This window comes from Ambystoma mexicanum, chromosome 1p, assembly GCF_040938575.1.
Source record: "Ambystoma mexicanum isolate Mex_15411 chromosome 1p, UKY_AmexF1_1, whole genome shotgun sequence".
Classification (NCBI taxonomy): domain Eukaryota; kingdom Metazoa; phylum Chordata; class Amphibia; order Caudata; family Ambystomatidae; genus Ambystoma; species Ambystoma mexicanum.
Window position 1 is genome coordinate 1,142,912,901 of NC_090921.1, and position 22,187 is coordinate 1,142,935,087.

Here is a 22,187-nt window from a genome sequence, read left to right on the forward strand (position 1 = left end):
GCTAATCGCGCACTCCATCATTCTGATGTTTTTCAATATTTAAATCTGCTGAAGGTTTGCCTTGAGACGGAGGTAAAAGGTGAAGGGACCAAATCAAAAGCTTCAGAATTGTGGGGAGGGGGCCTGCCCTACCTAGCCTGGATATCCCAGGTCGGTGCACAACTCGGCTCCCTAACCTGCAGACAAGCATTGGCGTGGCAGGCCACTACAGTGATAACAGGCGCAGTATAGAAGATGTATATTACATGCTGAGATTGGTAAATCCGTATTTTACTGGGGAAATGAAAATCATTTCTCAGCAGGCAATTAGATGGCTGCAGGCATTACGCCCAACTTGGGATCGAGCCTATTCAGCCGGATCGCATCCCTTTAACATAAACATCAGCAACAGATCTGCGAGAGAGATAAGGGTTTTTGCAGGCGGACATAATTCGGGGAAAGCACGTGTCTTATACAAAAAGTTCTTGCCAGTCAAAGCAGTTGGCTCTGGTGAGCTGCCCTTTGACTTAAAGTTGCTGACAGCAGCTCTCGAGCTCGGCGTGCTTTTGTCTGTTAAGCACTGCCTGCTTTCGTCCAAGTGTCTGAGGAGGGCACGATTTGAACCTCATACCAAAACACGGCTCGTTCATTCAGCAACCGCAGCTTTAAACCCGTTGGACATGAAAGTTAAAACGATGCCTTGCATTCTCTTTAAAACACATGCAGGAAAGGGAAACGAGCATAGCGCGTCGCTAGGAGTTTGTTTACTGCTGTCACGCTGAAGAAGCAAGTTCATTTCCACTCTGCGAGCAGCTGATTTCATATAAACATTCGGCACTTTCACTTTCATTATGAGAACACGAGGGTTGGGAGGATCAGATGTTAGGCAGAGAGCAGTCCCTCGCCAGGCAGCGATAGGTCATCATTTAATACTGCAGGACAGAAGTGGAAGCAGCCACAAGCAGCAGGTACGCTGGCACCATGCCACCATGCAGTTTAACGGGCGCAAGGAGGGTTTTTAAAACAGGTTAATGTTCTTTTTCTAAAGTGGTGGTTCTTAAAGTTGTTTTGCATATGATTTTTAATATTGCATGGCAATGAGTGTATTGGTTGGTGCTCCCGACTTGGTGGCATCATGACTCCCTGGTGATGCAACCCGTTGCATTTCACTAGGGGGCGCTGTTATGTTGGTGCATCCACATTTATGTTTCTGAGCACAGATGTGTTTGTGCGCGCGCGCACCCAGCACCATGAACCCACTGAGCGTTGCTTGGTTTGCACAGAAATACACGCACTTTGGTGTACTCACTTCTACTTGTGCTATGGGAGGTGCAAGTAGACCAAAACTTGGGGGATGGGGCGGTTAACACATCTTCAAATGGTGGGGGCGGGGCAATCTTAAGAGCACTGCCTGATATGACTAGGTCATTTAATATACACACGGTTTCTTTGCTTTATATGTAAAAACAAAGTGCCGGGACCCACATATTTTCTAGCATACCTGTGACACATTGTGGTGGGGAGCTCCCCGCCCACTGTTGGATTCCCCTACAGCTGTTTAAGGGTGAACACAGGTTAGTGATCGTGTGCCTGCTGGCCCATTGAAGATGATGGATGCCCGGCTATGGCAGATGTGCGATGTACAGATACTAACCAACAGAACATAAAATAACATACTGGTTGTCTGGACATAAGATACATATTTAGGTGTTTCTTTAAACACATCATCATTGCTAACAGGTTGCTCTGGTTCTATAGGTGGCACGTGGAATGTGTTGAGCATCGATACACAGAAACAAGCATTGGCAATGCCAATAGTTTGGGTGTTTACTGTTGTTCTTTGCATTTTTCATCTATATGCACCAGGGTGCACAGAGGATGTGGTAAGGGGTGCATCTGTGCCTTGGAATGAGAAGGGGAATAGAGCAATGGAGGAAGCAATTGATAGTGGGTGCTGATGATGAACAACAGGACATAAGAACGAGAAAGGGCGAGAAAGTAAGAGAAAATTGAGTGTGGGAGGAAGGATGAGAGAAAAAGTAAGAGCTGAGAGCAAAGGTGAGAGGGAGAAGATGGAATAAGGGAATATCTTCAAGAATGCCAGAGAGAGAGCTACAGCATGTGCGGAGGGAGAGAGAGAGATAGCGACAGCGCACGCGGGGAGAGAGAGCAACAGTGCATGCCGGGAGAGAGAGAGACAGAGAACGACACAGGGAGAGGGAGTGACAATGCACATGGGGAGAGAGCAACATGCAGAGAGCGAGCAAGTGAGGGAGTAGTAGCAAAGACCGGAAGATGTCCAAGGGGAGTGCATGCTTTGCAAAAAAATCACCCTTCAGCTATCAGTTTTGCCAGCATTATACTTACAGAAACTGGTGAAAATGGAATGTGTGTAGCTGACATTTACTGTATCTACTTCTAGGTGCTATACAGGAGAACCCTTTCAAGTCATTTGTTCTAAGGATGACTGTCACACATAGGGTTGGTGGACACTAGGCTTGATCAGCAGTAAAATAGGTAACAGATGTCACAAGTTGATGGTGCATCATAGGGTATTCCAGTGTAACATTCGAGTTTAGTGATCCCTGAAGATGGGATTCTAGGGGAACAAGTCAGGAAATGCGTGGAGAACCTACAAGGTCAACAACAAGAATACATTTTGATTGTATAACCACAGCTTCACCTAAGCCCAACCTGCAAGCCTTTGCACTATTTGTGTATTACACGGCCCGCGGTAGAGGCCATGTAGTTATGGTTAAGTTGCTAAACCCATAGGAAGACCTCTTTTTGGGCGGCTTATAACTTGGCTTCCCCTGTAGGAATCCTCACCAAATTTGCAATAAAAGTATATGGCCCCCTCTGAATTTTTTGGGGAAGTTTGGTGAGGTTTATTCAAGGGTGGGCAAAGTTAGATGGGGGTCCCAAATTCTTTTTTTTCTTCCATAGACTGAACGGGAAAAAACTTTGCGCACGGCTACAGCCAGAACGGCTGGATGGATTTTAACCAAATTTGTGGCAGGAGCGGGGGCTTGGTCCCGAAAGCATGCTTTTGTGTGTTTGGTGGAAATCTGAGCAGTACTTTTGTTACAAAGATCTGAAATGTACATCTAAAAAAATTAGTGATATGTGGCTCTGCTTCGCGGACCCCTTTCCCTGTTTGCTCCGTGGACAAAAGTCTCATTGGCTTGCAATACGCCGTGATGTCGGCGAACATTGGACGCGGCCAGTGGTCGGCTGGAGGGGAGCGTGCTGTGCGTCAACATTTTTGGGAAACGCCACCATGGTGTATCGGAGGATAATGCGGCCCCGAAAGGGCCTGGCAAACATACTTAACACCATGGTGGTGAGAAGAAGGGACAGAAAGGGTGGGGGAGTGAGAAGTAGTTTATGTGAGGTATGTCATATTTAGGTGGAAGAAGACGGTGGTGTGCCTGCAGTATCCGTGTGTATAGCGCTGATTTGCGGGTTCCTCCACAGGCGACTACCATGTGTGGTGAATGCAGGCATCCTTCGTTACGGCACGATAGGTTGTGCGGTGACCTCTTACCATGGTGACTGCTGGCAGCTGAATTGCAGAAGGGGAGTCCATTGCACATGACCTGAAAATTGTAACATAGCATCTAGTACGGTGTGCTGCGCGTGGTAAGGCCGTAGCCCACTCGATGAATGAGTGGAGGCTTTGCTCTGACAACTGTGTGCCGTGGTTACAAGTAGCTGTGACATTGTAGCCTCGTGTGTGTGGTTCATCAGCATTGCATACATTTGTGGTTCCATGGGTGTGGTGATAGTAAGCACATCCTACAGTGTTTAGTCCATGGCTGCAGCTATTGGAGTGAACAGTCCTGCAGTGTGTGAACTGAGTGCAGTGTTGAAGTACTGTGTGCATAGAAGTGGATAGGGTTGAAGTGCATATTTGATTGTCTTGGGTCGTGTCACTTGGGCGGAGCGGTGAGTACTGTACTGCACTGTGCAGTATTGATTTTGTGGACTTAATAGAGTGCTGGGAGCACGGCCACTGTTGTTAAGGTTTTGTCATTTGGTTGCCAATAATACAATGCTATTTGAATGGAAGGAGGTAGGGTTGCCGGACACTGTGCTATGTTGGTAGATTCTGGCAATTGCTACTTGTTTGGATGCATCATTCTATTATGGTGTAGGGGTTGGGTAGAAGTGCCGCTGCCTATGAAAAACGTGTGCATTGTGGTATCTGGCCAAATGGTCGCCTGCATGGCTCTGTTATGTTGTGCTGGGTGTGGGCAAGGCCTAGACTGTTGGGTGCATGGCCAAAGGCCGTAGGCCGTAGGCCATGCACCCAAAAGCCTAGGCCTTGACCACAGTCTCCACAACATAATGCAGCCAGACGATATTGCGTCATGAAAGGAATTCCGCAGCAAGACACATGGAAAATATGGACAATGTACACAGCCACCCACATACCATTCACCACACCCAATGCAACGGCATGCATTAAACTAGGCCTTGACCACAGCCACCACAACATATGCAGCCAGATGACATTGCGTCATGAAAGGAATTCTGCAGCAAGACACATGCAAAATATGGACAATGTACACAGCCACCCAAATACCGTTCACCACACTGAATGCAACGTCATGCAGCCATGCATGCAAACATGTGGGCAGGGTGAAAGATGGCAGACTGAGTTGCCGATGGGGAGTGTAGTGAACATGGTATGAGTATTTAAAGGTAGGGTACACTGTGGTGTGTTGTGTGTGGTGAGGTCCTAGTGCCTTGGGGGCATGGCAGCACGCCTTGCAACGTAAACTATGTGGCCTGCTTGCAAGTAGGTTTCACATTGTTTCCTTCTGTGTGTGTTTTGTGAACATTGCATACATTGCTGGATTCATGGGTGGGGTGATTGTTAGCACATGCTATAGTTTGTAGTCCATGCCTGGAGCTGATGGAGTGAACACTCTTGCAGTGTGTGCACTGGGTGCTGTGTTCAAATACTCTGTGTATAGAAGTGCACAGGGTACAACTGGATATTTTATGTGCTTGGGTAGTGTGCATTGTGCAGATTACTGACTACTGTAGTGCACTTTGAAGTATTGGTTGTTTGCATTTAGTAGAGTGCTGCGAGAAAAAGAAATATTGCTACCTGTAGTTTGTGGTGATGAGTCCTGCTCTGGGTGACTCTCGATGCTGAAAGCATGGATACTTTTGGAGAACTTGTTACTGGAGGAGCTTTGAAATCACAAGAGACCTGTAAGTTGTGTGTGTAAAGGTACAGCACTCCACATCAATTACAGCTGTGACCAACGTATGGACCAAGAGAGGATGTGCTCTTCCCTGCTACCAATTTTGGCACTTAATCAGCCTGGCAAGATCACTTGTTTGGATGAACACATATGTGAGTTCTGGTGCTCTGAATTATCCTGTATTTTGCTGAAAGCAGGCCTCTCCGCGGGCCTCTCCGCACAGTGTTACTTGGGTTCAGAGTGTGGAATGTCACTTGCAACACTGCGACCTTGGCAGCGGCTGTGTCCCTTGCTGCAGCGATTCTGCTTACGCTTACGCGACAGTCTGTGGGCTTCAGGGCTTGAGGCATGAGGTTTTCTGAGACCATTGGGCCTAATACATTTCTCAAGCCATAGTCTGGCTCCTGTTGTATGTGTCTTCTATTTTAGTGTAATGGCTGTCAGGTCCCTCGAGGGCTCCTGTCATACCATGGGGTTATTTGCATGTAAGCATCTGCATGCATTTACACAAGCTCTTCTTGCTTCTTGCGTTTCTGTGTTGCTGTAGCGAGCCTAATGACAAAATAATAAACATGCAGACAACATGTACATGTCACTGTCCTCTAACTAATAGAACTGTATACAAGTATTCTTCATGCAGTTGGGTGTGTGACTGTCCGGAAATGTGCAGACGGCACATGTGCTTCCTGTCTAATGCAGATATGTCATCATGATGTCTCAAATGACTGGTGACATGGCGTTAGTCGATGCTGTCCATGCTGCTTTCTCCATCTCTGTCTTTGTTGTCTTCCTCCACCATGGGTGGAGTTTGTACTGCTGCAGGGTTGTAGGGTCTGCTGAGCGGGTATCGTTCATGGTAGATCTTCATTGTGGGAGCAGTGGGTATTGAAGTTAGTTTGTATGCTCGGTGGCCATATTGCTTTTGGTACCTCTTCCTGTTTGGGGGACTTCCAGGATGGAAGGTTTATTCTGACCTTCCCTCTTCAGTCCTCCATTTGGTCAACTTGCCGACCACACCACCATTGTTTCTCCCATCGTCTATTAGGCACCATACCTTAGTTATTACTGCCAGGTGCCCGTATTAGCGGATATGATCTTCAAAGGACCAGTACATGTAGACGCACCCACCTTCAGGCTTGCAATATACCCATTTCCCTACATCTTTGGGTTTCATGGGTTTTCTACCTTTGTTCCACGTGAGAACATGTCTGATTCTGCTATCTTCTGTCTTAGTCTTTCTCTTTCCTTCAAAATCTCATCCATTGCTCCATCATTTTCCAGGTCCATGAGCAGCTGCATTTCAATCACCTCTTCCATTGTCTTCTTGCATTTCCCAACACATATCTTTATTCCACAAAGGATGCTGTCCCTATGATCAGTCCTCCCACTATCACCTTTAGGCTGTCGACCAGCAATGAGGGCATCCATGACCACAGATAGGCGAACCAGCTCTGGTCCTTTGCTGTTCCCTTCAATTCTACTTCCATCTTTGCGTGCATCTGGGCCAATTGTTCTACCGCGTCTGAGGGTGTCCTGTTGTCTTCGTCATTGCCAGTTATGAAGGTGCAGTATGAACTCCCTATTTTTGTGCAAACTCCTCCTTCCATTGCTGTGAGGAGGTCCGGAACATATCCATTCTGTAGTGCCACCAGCCTTACGGCTCTGAGCTCTTCCTTTATTGCATTGAACCCGTTTACCATTTAATTTATTGTTACCATCAACCCTCAACGGGTGATCTGGAGCCACTTAGCATTTGCATATGCTTGCAATCCTGGGGATATTAGTGCTAAAAACAATATTTGTGTCCTGCTAAACAATCTGTGAGACAGGTGTACTTCATCCAGTTATTCTTCAGATAGTCCCTACAATTAGTTTCCTTCTCACCTCAGTTCCTTGTGTTGGTTGGAAGTTGTCAGTTGGATAGCTGCTGCAGTCTCTAAGGACCTCTTCTTCCTTCTGTTAGTTTGCATCTTGCTGAATTCGTTGAGCTTGACGTCCTTTTTATGTACTGCTAAGGAGGGTATGTTCACATGTGTTAGGGAGCATATCCCTCCCCAGTTATATGGCAGCTTATCATATGCCTTTGCTCCACAGGCCCAGTAATGGTCCATTAATACTGCGGTCCCTGCTCCCATTCCTGATATTACTTCTATTCTTTTGCATCCGACGTTTTCTCCTACCTCTTCTGCACCATTGTGCTGGTAGCATAGTGATGGGGTAGTAAGGGGAATTATTGGCATTGGTCCAGCTTCGTTGTCTACCCATGTTACTAACTTTTCGCTCCTGTCCCATTCCTTGAGGCACTTGTTGTTTTCCTCTTGTACCTTGCTCACTGCTGCCTTTGCTATTGTTAGTGCCTTACTCCCCACTACTCCGTCGTGCCAGCGGTCGTTTGTGTATACTTGTCCATATATTTGTATCTGTGGCCTCGACTAGAATTCTGGCTCTCCTCCTATCTCTCTTGCTTCAGGCTCAGTCAGCTGGTACCAGACCACAAAGGAGGAGGGGGAAGTTTTCTTTTAAGGATTGAAAATGTCACAGGGTCAGAAGAGGTGGCACAGCTGCACCTAAGAAGGTCTAAGACTGACCAGAGTGTAAAAGGAAGATTATTTACACTACACAGCATCAAGGGAAGCCCATGCTTCCCAGTTAAGGGCCTATTGACATATCTAGCCTTAAGGCCACTGGGAAGGGCGAGGCCCCCGCTCTTCCTACACGCAGTTAAGCAGGTTTGAGTTTAAAAGCGTTATGAACAGGGCATTAAAATACATAGAGGAAATGGAGGGGGTTTTCAGAACTCACTCCTTCAGGATTGGAGCAGCCACCTCAGCTGCATGGGTAGGTATGACTCCTGAATCTATTAAAAAGATAGAGGGTTGAAGGTCAGACAGTTTTAAAAGATACATAAAGACAGATAAAATGTAGCAATAATCATCCCCCACTCCACATCTCTCCCCACCAAACAGCAACTAGAAGGAGCAGAAGAACAGTATGGGTAGTGGGTCACTTTTTTGTGACAAGGGCTAAATCAAGATGGACACCGCAGAGGGAAAAGATGACAGCAAGACATTTCAAGATTGAATGGCCTGGAATCCCGGGGATGAGATGGGGTCAATTGGAAGATCATGTGCAAGAGCTGCTGGCAAGGTACCCCAAACCCGACACTCAACTGGTACACGTGGGTGTAAACGATCTCACAAGCATGGACAGAGGGGTATTGGTGAGACAGATGATGAGCACCCTGCAAAAAATGGCAGCTCGCTTGGGAGCCACAGATCATGTTGTCAGAGATTGAACCAAGAGAAACATGGAGGGGAGCAGAATCACATTCAGCAATAGAAAAGTCTAGGAGAACTTGAAGTCACCCAAGTACTACGCAGGGGTTGGGGTGCACTTATCAAAAACCAGGATGGATCTTTTTTTCTGGAACGTATGCACACAACTATTGGAGCTATGAGGCCACAACTGGGGGATCCACAGATGGGCGTGGACCCATCAGAGGCGTGGCAGTGTGTGAGCTTTCAGTGGCACTGTAAGAACCTCCAACGAGGTTAGGAAATCAGGAGACGTTTTCGCTCCTCCTGGGATCATCGCCCCTCTGAGGCCCAGCGGCGAGGGCACTTGAGGAATGTAAGAGAGCTCAGCTTCCCCTGTCATAAATGGCACTCCTCCAGCCCATCGCCTGCAGGGGAAGGTGGATCACGGACAGAGGTGGTTGGGAGAGCTTTGGCCTAAAGTGGAGTTGGTTGAAAAGATGGGGGGAAGCAAGAAAGGGGTGAGTTATTCGGCTGGCCGCCACACCAGGAGAACAATTCGCCAGAGGGTGTTACTGTGATGATAATCATGCAGTGTTTTGAAATAGATGAGTGATGTGGATTGTTATAATAAACCCGCAGCCTTTTTATGCCTCAGAGAAACAACCGGCTCTAGCAGTTATGTGGCAACTGAGGGAGTACAGTGGTACAGAAATGGAGACATGCACCTATGGAATTGGTCTAGTAAGTGGACAGGAGCCCAGGTTATGTCAATCCACCTATTCGTGACAATACATGAAAGCCTTTTATGCCTGTTGCCAAAGGAAGAAAGTGCTGCTTAAACATCACAGAACTGTCAGCGTGCTAATCGCGCACTCCATCATTCTGATGTTTTTCAATATTTAAATCTGCTGAAGGTTTGCCTTGAGACGGAGGTAAAAGGTGAAGGGACCAAATCAAAAGCTTCAGAATTGTGGGGAGGGGGCCTGCCCTACCTAGCCTGGATATCCCAGGTCGGTGCACAACTCGGCTCCCTAACCTGCAGACAAGCATTGGCGTGGCAGGCCACTACAGTGATAACAGGCGCAGTATAGAAGATGTATATTACATGCTGAGATTGGTAAATCCGTATTTTACTGGGGAAATGAAAATCATTTCTCAGCAGGCAATTAGAAGGCTGCAGGCATTACGCCCAACTTGGGATCGAGCCTATTCACCCGGATCGCATCCCTTTAACATAGACATCAGCAACAGATCTGCGAGAGAGCTAAGGGTTTTTGCAGGCGGACATAATTCGGGGAAAGCACGTGTCTTATACAAAAAGTTCTTGCCAGTCAAAGCAGTTGGCTCTGGTGAGCTGCCCTTTGACTTAAAGTTGCTGACAGCAGCTCTCGAGCTCGGCGTGCTTTTGTCTGTTAAGCACTGCCTGCTTTCTTCCAAGTGTCTGAGGAGGGCACGATTTGAACCTCATACCAAAACACGGCTCGTTCATTCAGCAACCGCAGCTTTGAACCTGTTGGACATGAAAGTTAAAACGATGCCTTGCATTCTCTTTAAAACACATGCAGGAAAGGGAAACGAGCATAGCGCGTCACTGGGAGTTTGTTTACTGCAGTCACGCTGAAGAAGACACGTTCATTTCCACTCTGCGAGCAGCTGATTTCATATAAACATTCGGCACTTTCACTTTCATTATCAGAACACGAGGGTTGGGAGGATCAGATGTTAGGCAGAGAGCAATCCCTCGCAAGGCAGCGATAGGTCATCATTTAATACTGCAGGACAGAAGTGGAAGCAGCCACAAGCAGCAGGTACGCTGGCACCATGCCACCATGCAGTTTAACGGGCGCAAGGAGGGTTTTTAAAACAGGTTAATGTTCTTTTTCTAAAGTGGTGGTTCTTAAAGTTGTTGTGCATATGATTTTTAATATTGCATGGCAATGAGTGTATTGGTTGGTGCTCCCGACTTGGTGGCATCATGACTCCCTGGTGATGCAACCCGTTGCATTTCACTAGGGGGCACTGTTATGTTGGTGCATCCACATTTATGTTTCTGAGCACAGATGTGTTTGTGCGCGCGCGCACCCAGCACCATGAACCCACTGCGCGTTGCTTGGTTTGCACAGAAATACACGCACTTTGGTGTACTCACTTCTACTTGTGCTATGGGAGGTGCAAGTAGACCAAAACCTGGCGGGGGATGGGGCGGTTAACACATCTTCAAAAGGTGGGGGCGGGGCAATCTTAAGAGCACTGCCTGATATGAGTAGGTCATTTAATGTGCACGCGGTTTCTTTGCTTTATATGTAAAAACAAAGTGCCGGGACTCACATATTTTCTAGCATACCTGTGACACATTGTGATGGGGAGCTCCACGCCCACTGTTGGTTTCCCCTACAGCTGTTTAAGTGTGAACACAGTTTAGTGATCGTGTGCCTGCTGGCCCATTGAAGATGATGGATGCCCGGCTATGGATGTACAGATACTAACCAACAGAACATGAAATAACATACTGGTTGTCTTGACATAAGATACATATTTAGGTGTTTCTTTAAACACATCATCATTGCTAACAGGTTGCTCTGGTTCTATAGGTGGCACGTGGAATGTGTTGAGCAGCGATACACAGAAACAAGCATTGGCAATGCCAATAGTTTGGGTGTTTACTGTTGTTCTTTGCATTTTTCATCTATATGCACCAGGGTCACAGAGGATGTGGTAAGGGGTGCATCTGTGCCTTGGAATGAGAAGGGGAATAGAGCAATGGAGGAAGCAATTGATAGTGGGTGCTGATGATGAACAACAGGACATAAGAACGAGAAAGGGCGAGAAAGTAAGAGAAAATTGAGTTTGGGAGGAAGGATGAGAGAAAAAGTAAGAGCTGAGAACAAAGATGAGAGGGAGAAGATGGAATTAGGGATTATCTTCAAGAATGCCAGAGAGAGAGCTACAGCATGTGCGAAGAGAGAGAGAGATATAGCGACAGCGCATGCGGGGAGAGAGAGCAACAGTGCATGCGGGGAGAGAGAGACAGAGAACGACACAGGGAGAGGGAGTGACAATGCACATGGGGAGAGAGCAACATGCAGAGAGCGAGCAAGTGAGGGAGTAGTAGCAAAGACCGGAAGATGTCCAAGGGGAGTGCATGCTTTGCAGAAAAATCACCCTTCAGCTATCAGTTTTGCCAGCATTATACTTACAGAAACTGGTGAAAATGGAATGTGTGTAGCTGACATTTACTGTATCTACTTCTAGGTGCTGTACAGCAGAACCCTTTCAAGTCATTTGTTCTAAGGATGACTGTCACACATAGGGTTGGTGGACACTAGGCTTGATCAGCAGTAAAATAGGTAAAAGGTGTCACAAGTTGATGGTGCATCATAGGGTATTCCAGTGTAATATTCGAGTTTAGTGATCCCTGAAGATGGGATTCTAGGGGAACAAGTCAGGAAATGCGTGGAGAACCTACAAGGTCAACAACAAGAATACATTTTGATTGTATAACCACAGCTTTACCTAAGCCCAACCTGCAAGCCTTTGCACTATTTGTGTATTACAAGGCCCGCGGTAGAGGCCATGTAGTTATGGTTAAGTTGCTAAACCCATAGGAAGACCTCTTTTTGGGCGGCTTATAACTTTGCTTCCCCTGGAGGAATCCTCACCAAATTTGCAATAAAAGTATATGGCCCCCTCTGAATTCTTTGGGGAGGTTTGGTGAGGTTTATTCAAGGGTGGGCAAAGTTAGATGGGGGTCCCAAATTCTTTTTTTTCTTCCATAGACAGAACGGGAAAAAACTTTGCGCACGGCCCAAACGGCTGGTTGGATTGTAACCAAATTTGTGGCAGGAGCAGGAGCGGGGGCTTGGTCCCGAAAACATGCTTTTGTGTGTTTGGTGGAAATCTGAGGAGTACTTTTGTTACAAAGATCTGAAATGTACATCTAAAACAATTAGTGATATGTGGCTCTGCTCCGCGGACCCCTTTCCCTGTTTGCTCCGTGGACAAAAGTCTCATTGGCTTGCAGTACGCCGTGATGTCCGCGGAACATTGGATGCGGCCGGTGGTCAGCTGGAGGGGAGCGTGCTGTGCGTCAACATTTTTGGGAAACGCCACCATGGTGTATCGGAGGATAATGCGGCCCCGAAAGGGCCTGGCAAACATACTTAACACCATGGTGGTGAAAAGAAGGGACAGAAAGGGTGGGGGAGTAGGATGTAGTATATGTGAGGTATGTCATATTTAGGTGGAAGAAGACGGTGGTGTGCCTGCAGTATCCGTGTGTATAGCGCTGATTTGCGGGTTCCTCCACAGGCGACTACCATGTGTGGTGAATGCAGGCATCCTTCGTTACGGCACAATAGGATGTGCGGTGACCTCTTACCATGGTGACTGCTGGCAGCTGAATTGCAGAATGGGAGTCCATTGCACATGACATGAAAATAAATTGTAACATAGCATCTAGTACGGTGTGCTGCGCATGGTAAGGCCGTAGCCCACTCGATGAATGAGTGGAGGCTTTGCTCTGACAACTGTGTCCCTTGGTTACAAGTAGCTGTGACATTGTAGCCTCATGTGTGTGGTTCATCAGCATTGCATACATTTGTGGTTCCATGGGTGTGGTGATAGTAAGCACATCCTACAGTGTTTAGTCGTTGGCTGCAGCTATTGGAGTGAACAGTCCTGCAGTGTGTGCACTGAGTGCAGTGTTGAAGTACTCTGTGCATAGAAGTGGATAGGGTTGAAGTGCATATTTGATTGTCTTGGGTCGTGTCACTTGGGCGGAGCGGTGAGTACTGTACTGCGCAGTATTGATTTTGTGCACTTAATAGAGTGCTGGGAGCACGGCCACTGTTGTTAAGGTTTTGTCATTTGGTTGCCAATAATACAATGCTATTTGAATGGAAGGAGGTAGGGTTGCCGGACACTGTGCTATGTTGGTAGATTCTGGTAATTGCTACTTGTTTGGATGCATCATTCTATTATGGTGTAGGGGTTGGGTAGAAGTGCTGCTGCCTATGAAAAATGTGTGCATTGTGGTATCTGGCCAAATGGTCGCCTGCATGGCTCTGTTATGTTGTGCTGGGTGTGGGCAAGGCCTAGACTGTTGGGTGCATGGCTAAAGGCCGTAGGCCGTAGGCCATGCACCCAAAAGCCTAGGCCTTGACCACAGTCTCCACAACATAATGCAGCCAGACGATATTGCGTCATGAAAGGAATTCCGCAGCAAGACACATGGAAAATATGGACAATGTACACAGCCACCCACATACCATTCACCACACCCAATGCAACGTCATGCATTAAACTAGGCCTTGACCACAGCCACCACAACATATGCCACCAGATGCGATTGCGTCATGAAAGGAATTCCGCAGCAAGACACATGCAAAATATGGACAATGTACACAGCCACCCAAATACCGTTCACCACACTGAATGCAACGTCATGCAGCCATGCATGCAAACATGTGGACAGGGTGAAAGATGGCGGACTGAGTTGCCGATGGGGAGTGTAGTGAACATGGTATGAGTATTTAAAGGTAGGGTACACTCTAGTGTGTTGTGTGTGGTGAGGTCCTAGTGCCTTGGGGGCATGGCAGCACGCCTTGCAACGGAAACTATGTGGCCTGCTTGCATGTAGGTTTTACATTGTTTCCTTCTGTGTGTGTTTTGTGAACATTGCATACATTGCTGGATTCATGGGTGGGGTGATTGTTAGCACATGCTATAGTTTGTAGTCCATGCCTGGAGCTGATGGAGTGAACACTCCTGCAGTGTGTGCACTGGGTGCTGTGTTCAAATACTCTGTGTATAGAAGTGCACAGGGTACAACTGGATATTTTATGTGCTTGGGTAGTGTGCATTGCGCAGATTACTGACTACTGTAGTGCACTTGGAAGTATTGGTTGTTTGCATTTAGTAGAGTGCTGCGAGAAAAATAAATATTGCTACCTGTAGTTTGTGGTGATGAGTCCTGCTCTGGGTGACTCTCGATGCTGAAAGCATGGATACTTTTGGAGAACTTGTTACTGGAGGAGCTTTGAAATCACAAGAGACCTGTAAGTTGTGTGTGTAAAGGTACAGCACTCCACATATGGAGTGCTGTACAGAAATGATAGTGTTGAATGCAGAGGTTTTGGATGTTATTGGTGAATGCCTCTGTCATTATTTAATAGTACGTAATGTGGGAGTGCTACAAAAAGAATAGTGGAAATGGAAGAAGGACTGTCCCAGCTTTACTGGGGCACAGCCCTTGCTGTAGCTGAGAAAGAGCATGTGCCACATCCTGCCCTTCTGAGTATGGTGGAAATGGAAAAGCAACTGTGAGGATTATCCAATCAGGTGTCGACGGTGTGCTTCACAGGAGGCCCGGCAGTATTTATTCCCAATACTTTGTAGACTGAGGTCGGCAGAGAAGGAGAGACCGAGAGTGCTGATAGTGGGTGATACTTTTGTGGGAGATCTGCACAGGTATGCCGAGCACAAAGGCATGGCTGCTAATTTCGAGTTGGAAGGAGTGGAGCCTTTCTGGGGCACTGTGTATGAGGGTAGTTTCGGTGCTATGGTTGACGTTTGCAGATGTGTGGCCTCTGTGGGGACTGTTGTTGTTGTCGTGCACTATGGAGCTCTACATTTGGGGTACATGTCGTGTCGACGTTTGCTCCGTTGCCTAAAGAAGTTGATGGAAGGACTGATGCAGATTTTTCCCACTGCCAAGGTGGTTTTCTCAAGTAATTTGTCCCCAGCCAGAGGTCGGAAGGTGTTTTATAAACAGAAGCATGTGTCAATTTATGTGCAGTGCTGGGATGTTCGCCAAAGACTATGACATCATTAATGAGCGAAATATGCACTGGTTCCATGGAAATGGTATTTCTTTCACTCCCATTGGCAATACTGTTTTGGTTTACACTGTGCAAGAAGCGTTGAAAAGAATACTGTACAAATGTAAGGAGGAAAACATACCAGACAGTGAGATAAAGAGCAAAATCAAACAAAGTTCGATTGAAATGGCATTTCTTTCATCGCCATTGGCAATGCTGTTTGGTTTTACAATGTGCAAGAAGCATCGAAGAGAATCCTGCAAAACTGTAAGGAGGAAACGATAATAGAAACTGAGAGGAAGAGCAAAGACACACAAGGTTCTCTGCAAGCACCACAAAAGAAAAAATTAAACAACATTTAAAAAAAAGGCTCTTTTAAAAGGTGCCAGTACAAAGGACATCCTCCACCCAGTTGCAAATGTATTCCCCCGCTCTCGTTCCTAGCACAATATCTTTGCAGAGTCCACGGTACTGTCAGCATTGCTCGTGCCACATGCAGCCCTTTCCAGGATGGCAGTCATGGAAATGGGAGGGTGGTGGCAGAGGTACAGCTCAATCAAGTTTGTGGTTATTGTGTGTACGGCAAAAACTGTGGCAAAAGGTACATTTCTACAGACACATCCAGAAGCCTATTGTTGAAGTGTCCAAGGTAAATGGCAGGCATCCTGTTTGTATCCATTCACTGTATGTACTTTGTGTATGTTGCTAAGATACATGCATTGCTCCTTTTGTGCTATATTTTTACGAATTTTGTACAAGATGGGTAAGTGAGGCACAACATTTGCGGCAGTGTCCGAAGGAAAGAAGAGTGTTCCCATTTTGATGTTGAAATGGGCGACATGGGTAAATTAATACATTGAAAGCTTACTGCATTGCAGTGGCACTTGATGGTAGGTGATGGGAGAAAAAAACGACGTCTTTTACATACGTTGTAGATGTTCAGTGGTAGACAGCCTGCTCAGAGGCACTTGAAACACAGTTGTAACAATAGTGCACACAACATTTTTGTATCTGTACTTTGTGCTGATGGGTCCCCATTTGCATGAATGCAAATGAAGACATTTTGGATAGTTTTATGGAACTTTCTGCTGGAGGAATTAGATGCCACTTTTACTCCGATTTTGTAACAGTGGGCATGAAGTGTTGTACAGAACTGACAGTGTTATATGCGGACGTCTTGGATGTGATTGGTGGATGCGTGTGTCACTTTTTAATATTATCCATCGAGGTAGGGTTGCACAAAGATCAGTCGAAAGGGAAGAAGGAATGATCCTCCTTTACTGGGGTGCGTCCCTCGCAGTAATTGGGGAAGCGCAAGTGCCACATTCTGCCCTTCTCACCATGTTGGCCAATGGAAATGGGACTGTGGGGATTATCCAATCAGGTACTCAGGGTGTGGTTCAAAAGAAGAGGCGGTAAGACTGTTTCTCATTACTCTGCGTACTGAGGAGAGCTGACATGGAGAAGCGGATTGTGTTGATTTTGTGTGATCCCTTTGTGATAGATCTGCACAAGTATGCCCAGGAAAGACACTTTGATGGCGATTTCGGTTTGGATGGAGAGGACACAGTGTGGTCCACTGTCCATGTCCGTCGTTTCAGCATTTTCATTCACCTCTGCCGAAAAATTGCCAGTTTCGCTACTGTGCATGTAGTCGTCATCCATTACGGGGGCATGCATTGGGTTACGCGGCTTGTTCTTGTTTGTTCCTTGACCTCAAGAGGTTGCTGAATGGAGTGAAGAGGATTTTTCCCACCGCCCAGGTGCTTTTCTCATCCATGCCACCACGAAGAGTATGGGACAATGCTAATGCATGTTGTTCCCAGCCAGAGGTTGGAAGGTCTCTCATCAACAGAAGCATGTGTGACTTTTTGTCTGCTCGTAGGATGTTCTTCTGCAACAATGACATCATTAGTTGTCGAAATGCAGAGTTTTTCCATGTAAATGGAATTTCTTTGTCACCCATTGGTAATGCTGTTTTCTTTGCCCATCTACAGGATGCGTTGAAGAGTGTACTGTAAGAATGTGAGGAGTAGAAAAGACAAAATCACATAAAACCACACAAGAAGCTGTTTCTCTAAAAGCACCTAAAAAAAGGCTCTTTTCAGAGCCGCCATTGTACATGAAATACCCTACCCGGGTTGCAATTTATTCCCCCACGCCTGCAAACAGCACAAAAGCCACATCCTGGGCTTTTGGGGATGGCGGCCATGGGGAAATGAGACTGTGGAGGCTAAGGGATTGCACAATAACGTTTCTGGGTGTGGTGTGTACGCAGAGGACTGTTGTACAGAACTGATAGTATTAAAGGGAGAGCACTGCAATATGATTGGTGGATGCATGTGTGAATAATTAACAGTACCCAATGAGGGTATGCTACAAAGAACATAGCAGAAAGGGAAGAAGGACTGTTTGTGCTTTGGTGGGGCACGGCTCTCGCGGTACTTGGGGAACCACATGTGCCACATACTACCGTTGTCAGCATGCTGCGCATGGGAATGGGACAGTGGGGATTATCGGTACTGAGGGTGCAGTTGACAGGAAGGGGCATTAATACCTTTCTTCATTAGTGTGTGTAGTAAACTGGGCTGAAATGGTTGCCATTACTTGAAAAGGTAATGTACCGCAGTACATTTGGTCCGGCATCAATTACAGCTGAAAGCTATGTGGCCACCTATTCTGCGTTGAAAAGCTACAAACAGATTGCACAGCTGCTCTGGGGTGTGGTCTTTTATAGGGCTGCTCTAGAGACCGGGCACCCAGAAAACTGGGTTACATCGTTCAAACAAATACATACATGTGCAATGGTGTTTGTAAGCATGTACTTTCCCAATAACATTCCGTAGATAGTACAATATTGTTCTTTTCTGCTGTCAGATGGTGCGGATTGTGTCCGCGAAAGAAGGGCCAACGCGTAGCGTGGGTGCAGTGGCATGGTGATGTCGCAAATGTTGTCTATTGGTAGGGCTGTGCGCAGGATGCGTTTTGAGTGGAGTAGTTTGTGCGCATGTGCATAGGTGTCGTATGCACATCGTTGGGTTCTCTGGTCTGATTAATATTGCCACACACATGCGCCAACCATTTTGGGACAAGCTGGGTGTTTATAGGGTATAGCAGGTGGCATATTCATGTGTGTAGTTACGTGTAGGGCACGATTGGATGGCTCAAAATAATTAAAGGTTGTTATCACTTTGTTCGCATATGCTGGGCAGGGGCAGTGTTACCAGGAGACAGAGGAAGAGATACGCATGCGTGTATTTGTGCAACGGACAAACGTCCACTCCCACAACTAATTGTAGGTGGTTCACAAGATGCTGACCTGCAGATCATACTGGCATCCTGCGGATGCCTCCATTGTCATTACGAGTAGGCTGACCAGGTGCAGTGTCAGTAGGACACCTCCTTTTTCCTTAATTGCAGCCAATCCCAGCAGTGCTGTGCTCCGCTCAGTCATAACGGCATTTTAAAAACAAAGAAAAAGCTACATGCTCACTGAACAACAACTTAAGTATGAACGTTCACTACCACACATTCATACATACGTTCGGAATGAGAAAGGGTAGCAGAAGTGAATACTTCTTGTGGGGAAGTGGGGGTTAGTACAAGTTGGTCGAGAGGGGAGGAAGGGATTGAGGTATCATTGTACGGTTGCTGATGACACCGATTTTGAGGGGATGTCGGGCCCTGAAATGGGGAAGGGGTACATGTGCAGGTCAGGCAGAGGTGTTTTATTTTGTCCATAATATGTCCTTGTATGTAATATTTGAAAGCAGCAAAATTGTTTACCAATTCTTCCATTTCACCTTCCAGGCTCTACCCTTAGCTATTTATAGAGTTTCTTTCCTTTCCTCTGCCTGTATGCTGTTGTGGAAGGGGTGCCACTTGTGCTGCCTTGCTTTCCTTTCCAATATCTTGTCTTACACAATAAAAAATGTGTTACCTGTACATGAAGCAATAGAGATAAAATATGTTACATTTCCGACTGCTGTGTGTACGAATGGGGTAACTATGGTAAGTCACAATGTTATGAGGGAAATTCTCTTCCAGTCACTGTAAGGTGCTTTACATTGCTGCGTAAAGAAAGCAACGCTATGCTTATTTACTGTTGTGTACTGCACCAACTATCACTCAAGCTTTAGTGTGCTTAGTGTGTTGTACTGATGTTCTGTTCTTACTACTTTCAAGTCCCTACTTTGCCCATTCGTTCTTTCTTCCAATGTAAAGTAGCAGTGCGGTAAGATTGTTGAAGGCAGACATCCCCTCTCTTGTTGGTGCACTTCGTTGTGGTGCCCTCCCTTTGCCTTTGTGCTGTTTGTTTCATAAGTACACAGTTTACAGACTTACTCTATTTTCAGTTGGATATCATGTACATGGTGCTGTTTGTATATGTTACTTGTGTTTGCTGAATGGTAGCACTATGTAAGAGGGCCTGTGCATTTCTCAGCAGGTTGGATGCCACCCGATCTCTGGGACTAGATGCATAGTTGGTGACTACTGTGCATATGAACATATTGCCAGCGGGTTCAGTATGTTGTACAGTAAATCTTTACAAACTAAGGGTATCCTGGCTAAAAGCTGTGAATTTCACTGAGAAAACGTTGTTAAAAGGACATTATGGTTAAGTTGCACTAGAACAACCATATGACGTTCAATGGCAAAATGTTGTTACAGGCACGTTATGGTTACAGGTAAAATTGAAAAACCCCAGAAATTCAGCAGTTATGGTAAGCTATGCAACCATAACTCGCGCTACCACTGTGCACTGCAATGACTAACACCCATGACATCAAGGATGACATCACAATTGTCAATGATGACATCACTGATGACATCACATGTGTATTTACTTTTCATGACAAGCCTCCACAAGGGATTATCATTGTAATGTTGGCAGAAAACTATCAGAGATGATTGGAATAACTATCATTAGATAAATTGTTCATTAAACATTGCATTGCTATAAACACCAATGTATTATAGAGTTCTTTCCAGTACATGAACGCACTCATGCAGAAACAAATGCATTGTTTACAGCATGCATCATAGAGGTGCAATATTCAAAATCCTCCCACGTTTGATAGTACAGTGATGAATGCTTTCATTTCAGATTGTTGTATTCTGTAAAACATGTAATAAGCACCTAAGAATGCCTCACTTACTACATAATTGTACTGATATACACAAGACATAAAGAGACCACAACGCATACACATATGAGCATATACAGAGAAACTAAAGTAATCAAAACAATAGCAGTACTACCAGAAAGTGTTCACAACCACACTGATTAGCTTTATGAACAGAAAGGATTGCTGTGTTTCAGGCTTCCCTCCTCCCCATGATGATGATGATGATGATGATGATGATGATGATGATGATTCTTCCATATGATGCGACTGAACCATAAGGAAAGTAGTCTAAGACCATATCAGAAGGGTAAGGACCACAAATATAGTACTTTTTCCTTTTTTAGTTTCTCACTGTCAGTGAAGAAAAGCATCTGGTGTACATGTGTCACTAAACGAAAAAAGAGGGAGCCAGACATGTGATGTCCTCAGTGATGTCATCAATGAAATTTGTGATGTCATCCTTGATGTCATGGGTGTAAAGAGGGTTGAGGGTGCCTGAAAGAACTCAATGAGCATACAGAGTAAAGGACACTTACAAATCACTCCCAGTCAGGTATATATATATATATATATATATATATATATATAAAAAAAATACAAATACATTCATTTCAAGGCCTTTGAAAGTTCACCACACAATAACCATCACAGTAATACTTTTAGATCAATACAATCCTATCAAAATACATATCTACAAGACCAGGGAATCTAAAGGGTTAATGCACAAAATGGGTCCAGAACCTAAAAGGGAAAGGAAGCAGGCAGTGCAAATAGTCTTTAGGTCCTTTCTGCATCAAACACAATCCTAACTGAGAGGCAGTCCAATCCCTAAAGAGAGTGGAGCCTATTGCTCAAATGTACTTGCAATGCTGGCGCACGCGATAATGCAGATGGGCAAAACGGGGTCTCTTCAAGGGTCTGTAGCAGCTCAGGAAGGTGGGTGAGGTGATGAAGAATAAGTTCTCACTATTCGTGGAGGGTCTCCGCAACAGGGCAGAACAGGTTCCAGAGTTCAGGAATAGTTTGATAGTTCGCACTAGTAGGGTAAAGGAGAGAGGACCTCAGGGGCCACTCGTGCGTAAAAATGGATGGAGGCTCTAGGGGCGGTTAGGGTTGCAATTACTCACCGACCCCCAGTGCACTCCATACCGAACTTCGGCAGTCGAGTCCACTTCAGCTGCAGGTTGAAGTGCGGCAATTTGGTGGCTCTGCGGCTTTCAGCGACGAAGATACAGCGTTGATTCCCAAACAGGACACTGGTGATTTCTCTGCTCCTGGTGGATGGATCAGGCCAATTTCACTGCAGCAGGCTTCAAGGGCAAGAGGGGCACAAAAGCAGCGCACCTGCAAAGTTTGTCACCAGAGCTGGACGACACGGTAACCACGTGTGCTCGGTTCGAGGGCACTCACTTTACTCTAGACCTGGGAATGCCAAGTGTACAGAACACATAGCTAGTGACGTACCAAGTTTTGAGTGTCTCCTCGAAACAGTGGCAGTATCAGGGCAAAGGTCCTGTGTAAGCTGGTCACCACACTGGTTGGCCCAGGGACACTTCCGAGAAGGCTTACTTGCAGGGTTTGATGAAGGTGCCGAGAATAGTTGGTCCCACTATTCCATTGGGTCGAAGCGTCTTCGCAGACCTTCTAGGATGATCAGATGCGGAGGAGTCCAGCGGGACGACAGCGGGCTCAGGGTGCCAAACCTTCCAGCGGGTCACCAGCGGTTCCTCAACTCGGCTTCTTAGTTTTAGGATGCATGGATCCTATCCTTCGTTCAGTGAGAAC

General features: G+C 46.1%; 1 protein-coding gene across 4 annotated transcripts in view; it reads left to right on the forward strand.

Annotated features, from left to right (window-relative positions):
* Positions 1–861: 861 nt before the first annotated feature.
* The window catches only part of LOC138449874 (lens fiber membrane intrinsic protein-like), a 203,529-nt gene continuing 182,203 nt past the window's right edge, over positions 862–22,187 (forward strand). For 2 of the 4 annotated variants that reach the window (XM_069604800.1, XM_069604799.1), the window contains exon 1: positions 10,145–10,263. Coding sequence is in view for 1 of the 4 variants with exons in the window: in XM_069604798.1 (XP_069460899.1) it covers positions 20,661–20,709 (49 nt within the window). In the remaining 3 variants the exon portion in view is untranslated. Of the gene's footprint in view, positions 948–10,143; positions 10,264–20,596; positions 20,710–22,187 lie in introns of those variants that run through there. The other 2 variants (XM_069604798.1, XM_069604801.1) reach the window with 2 other exon arrangements.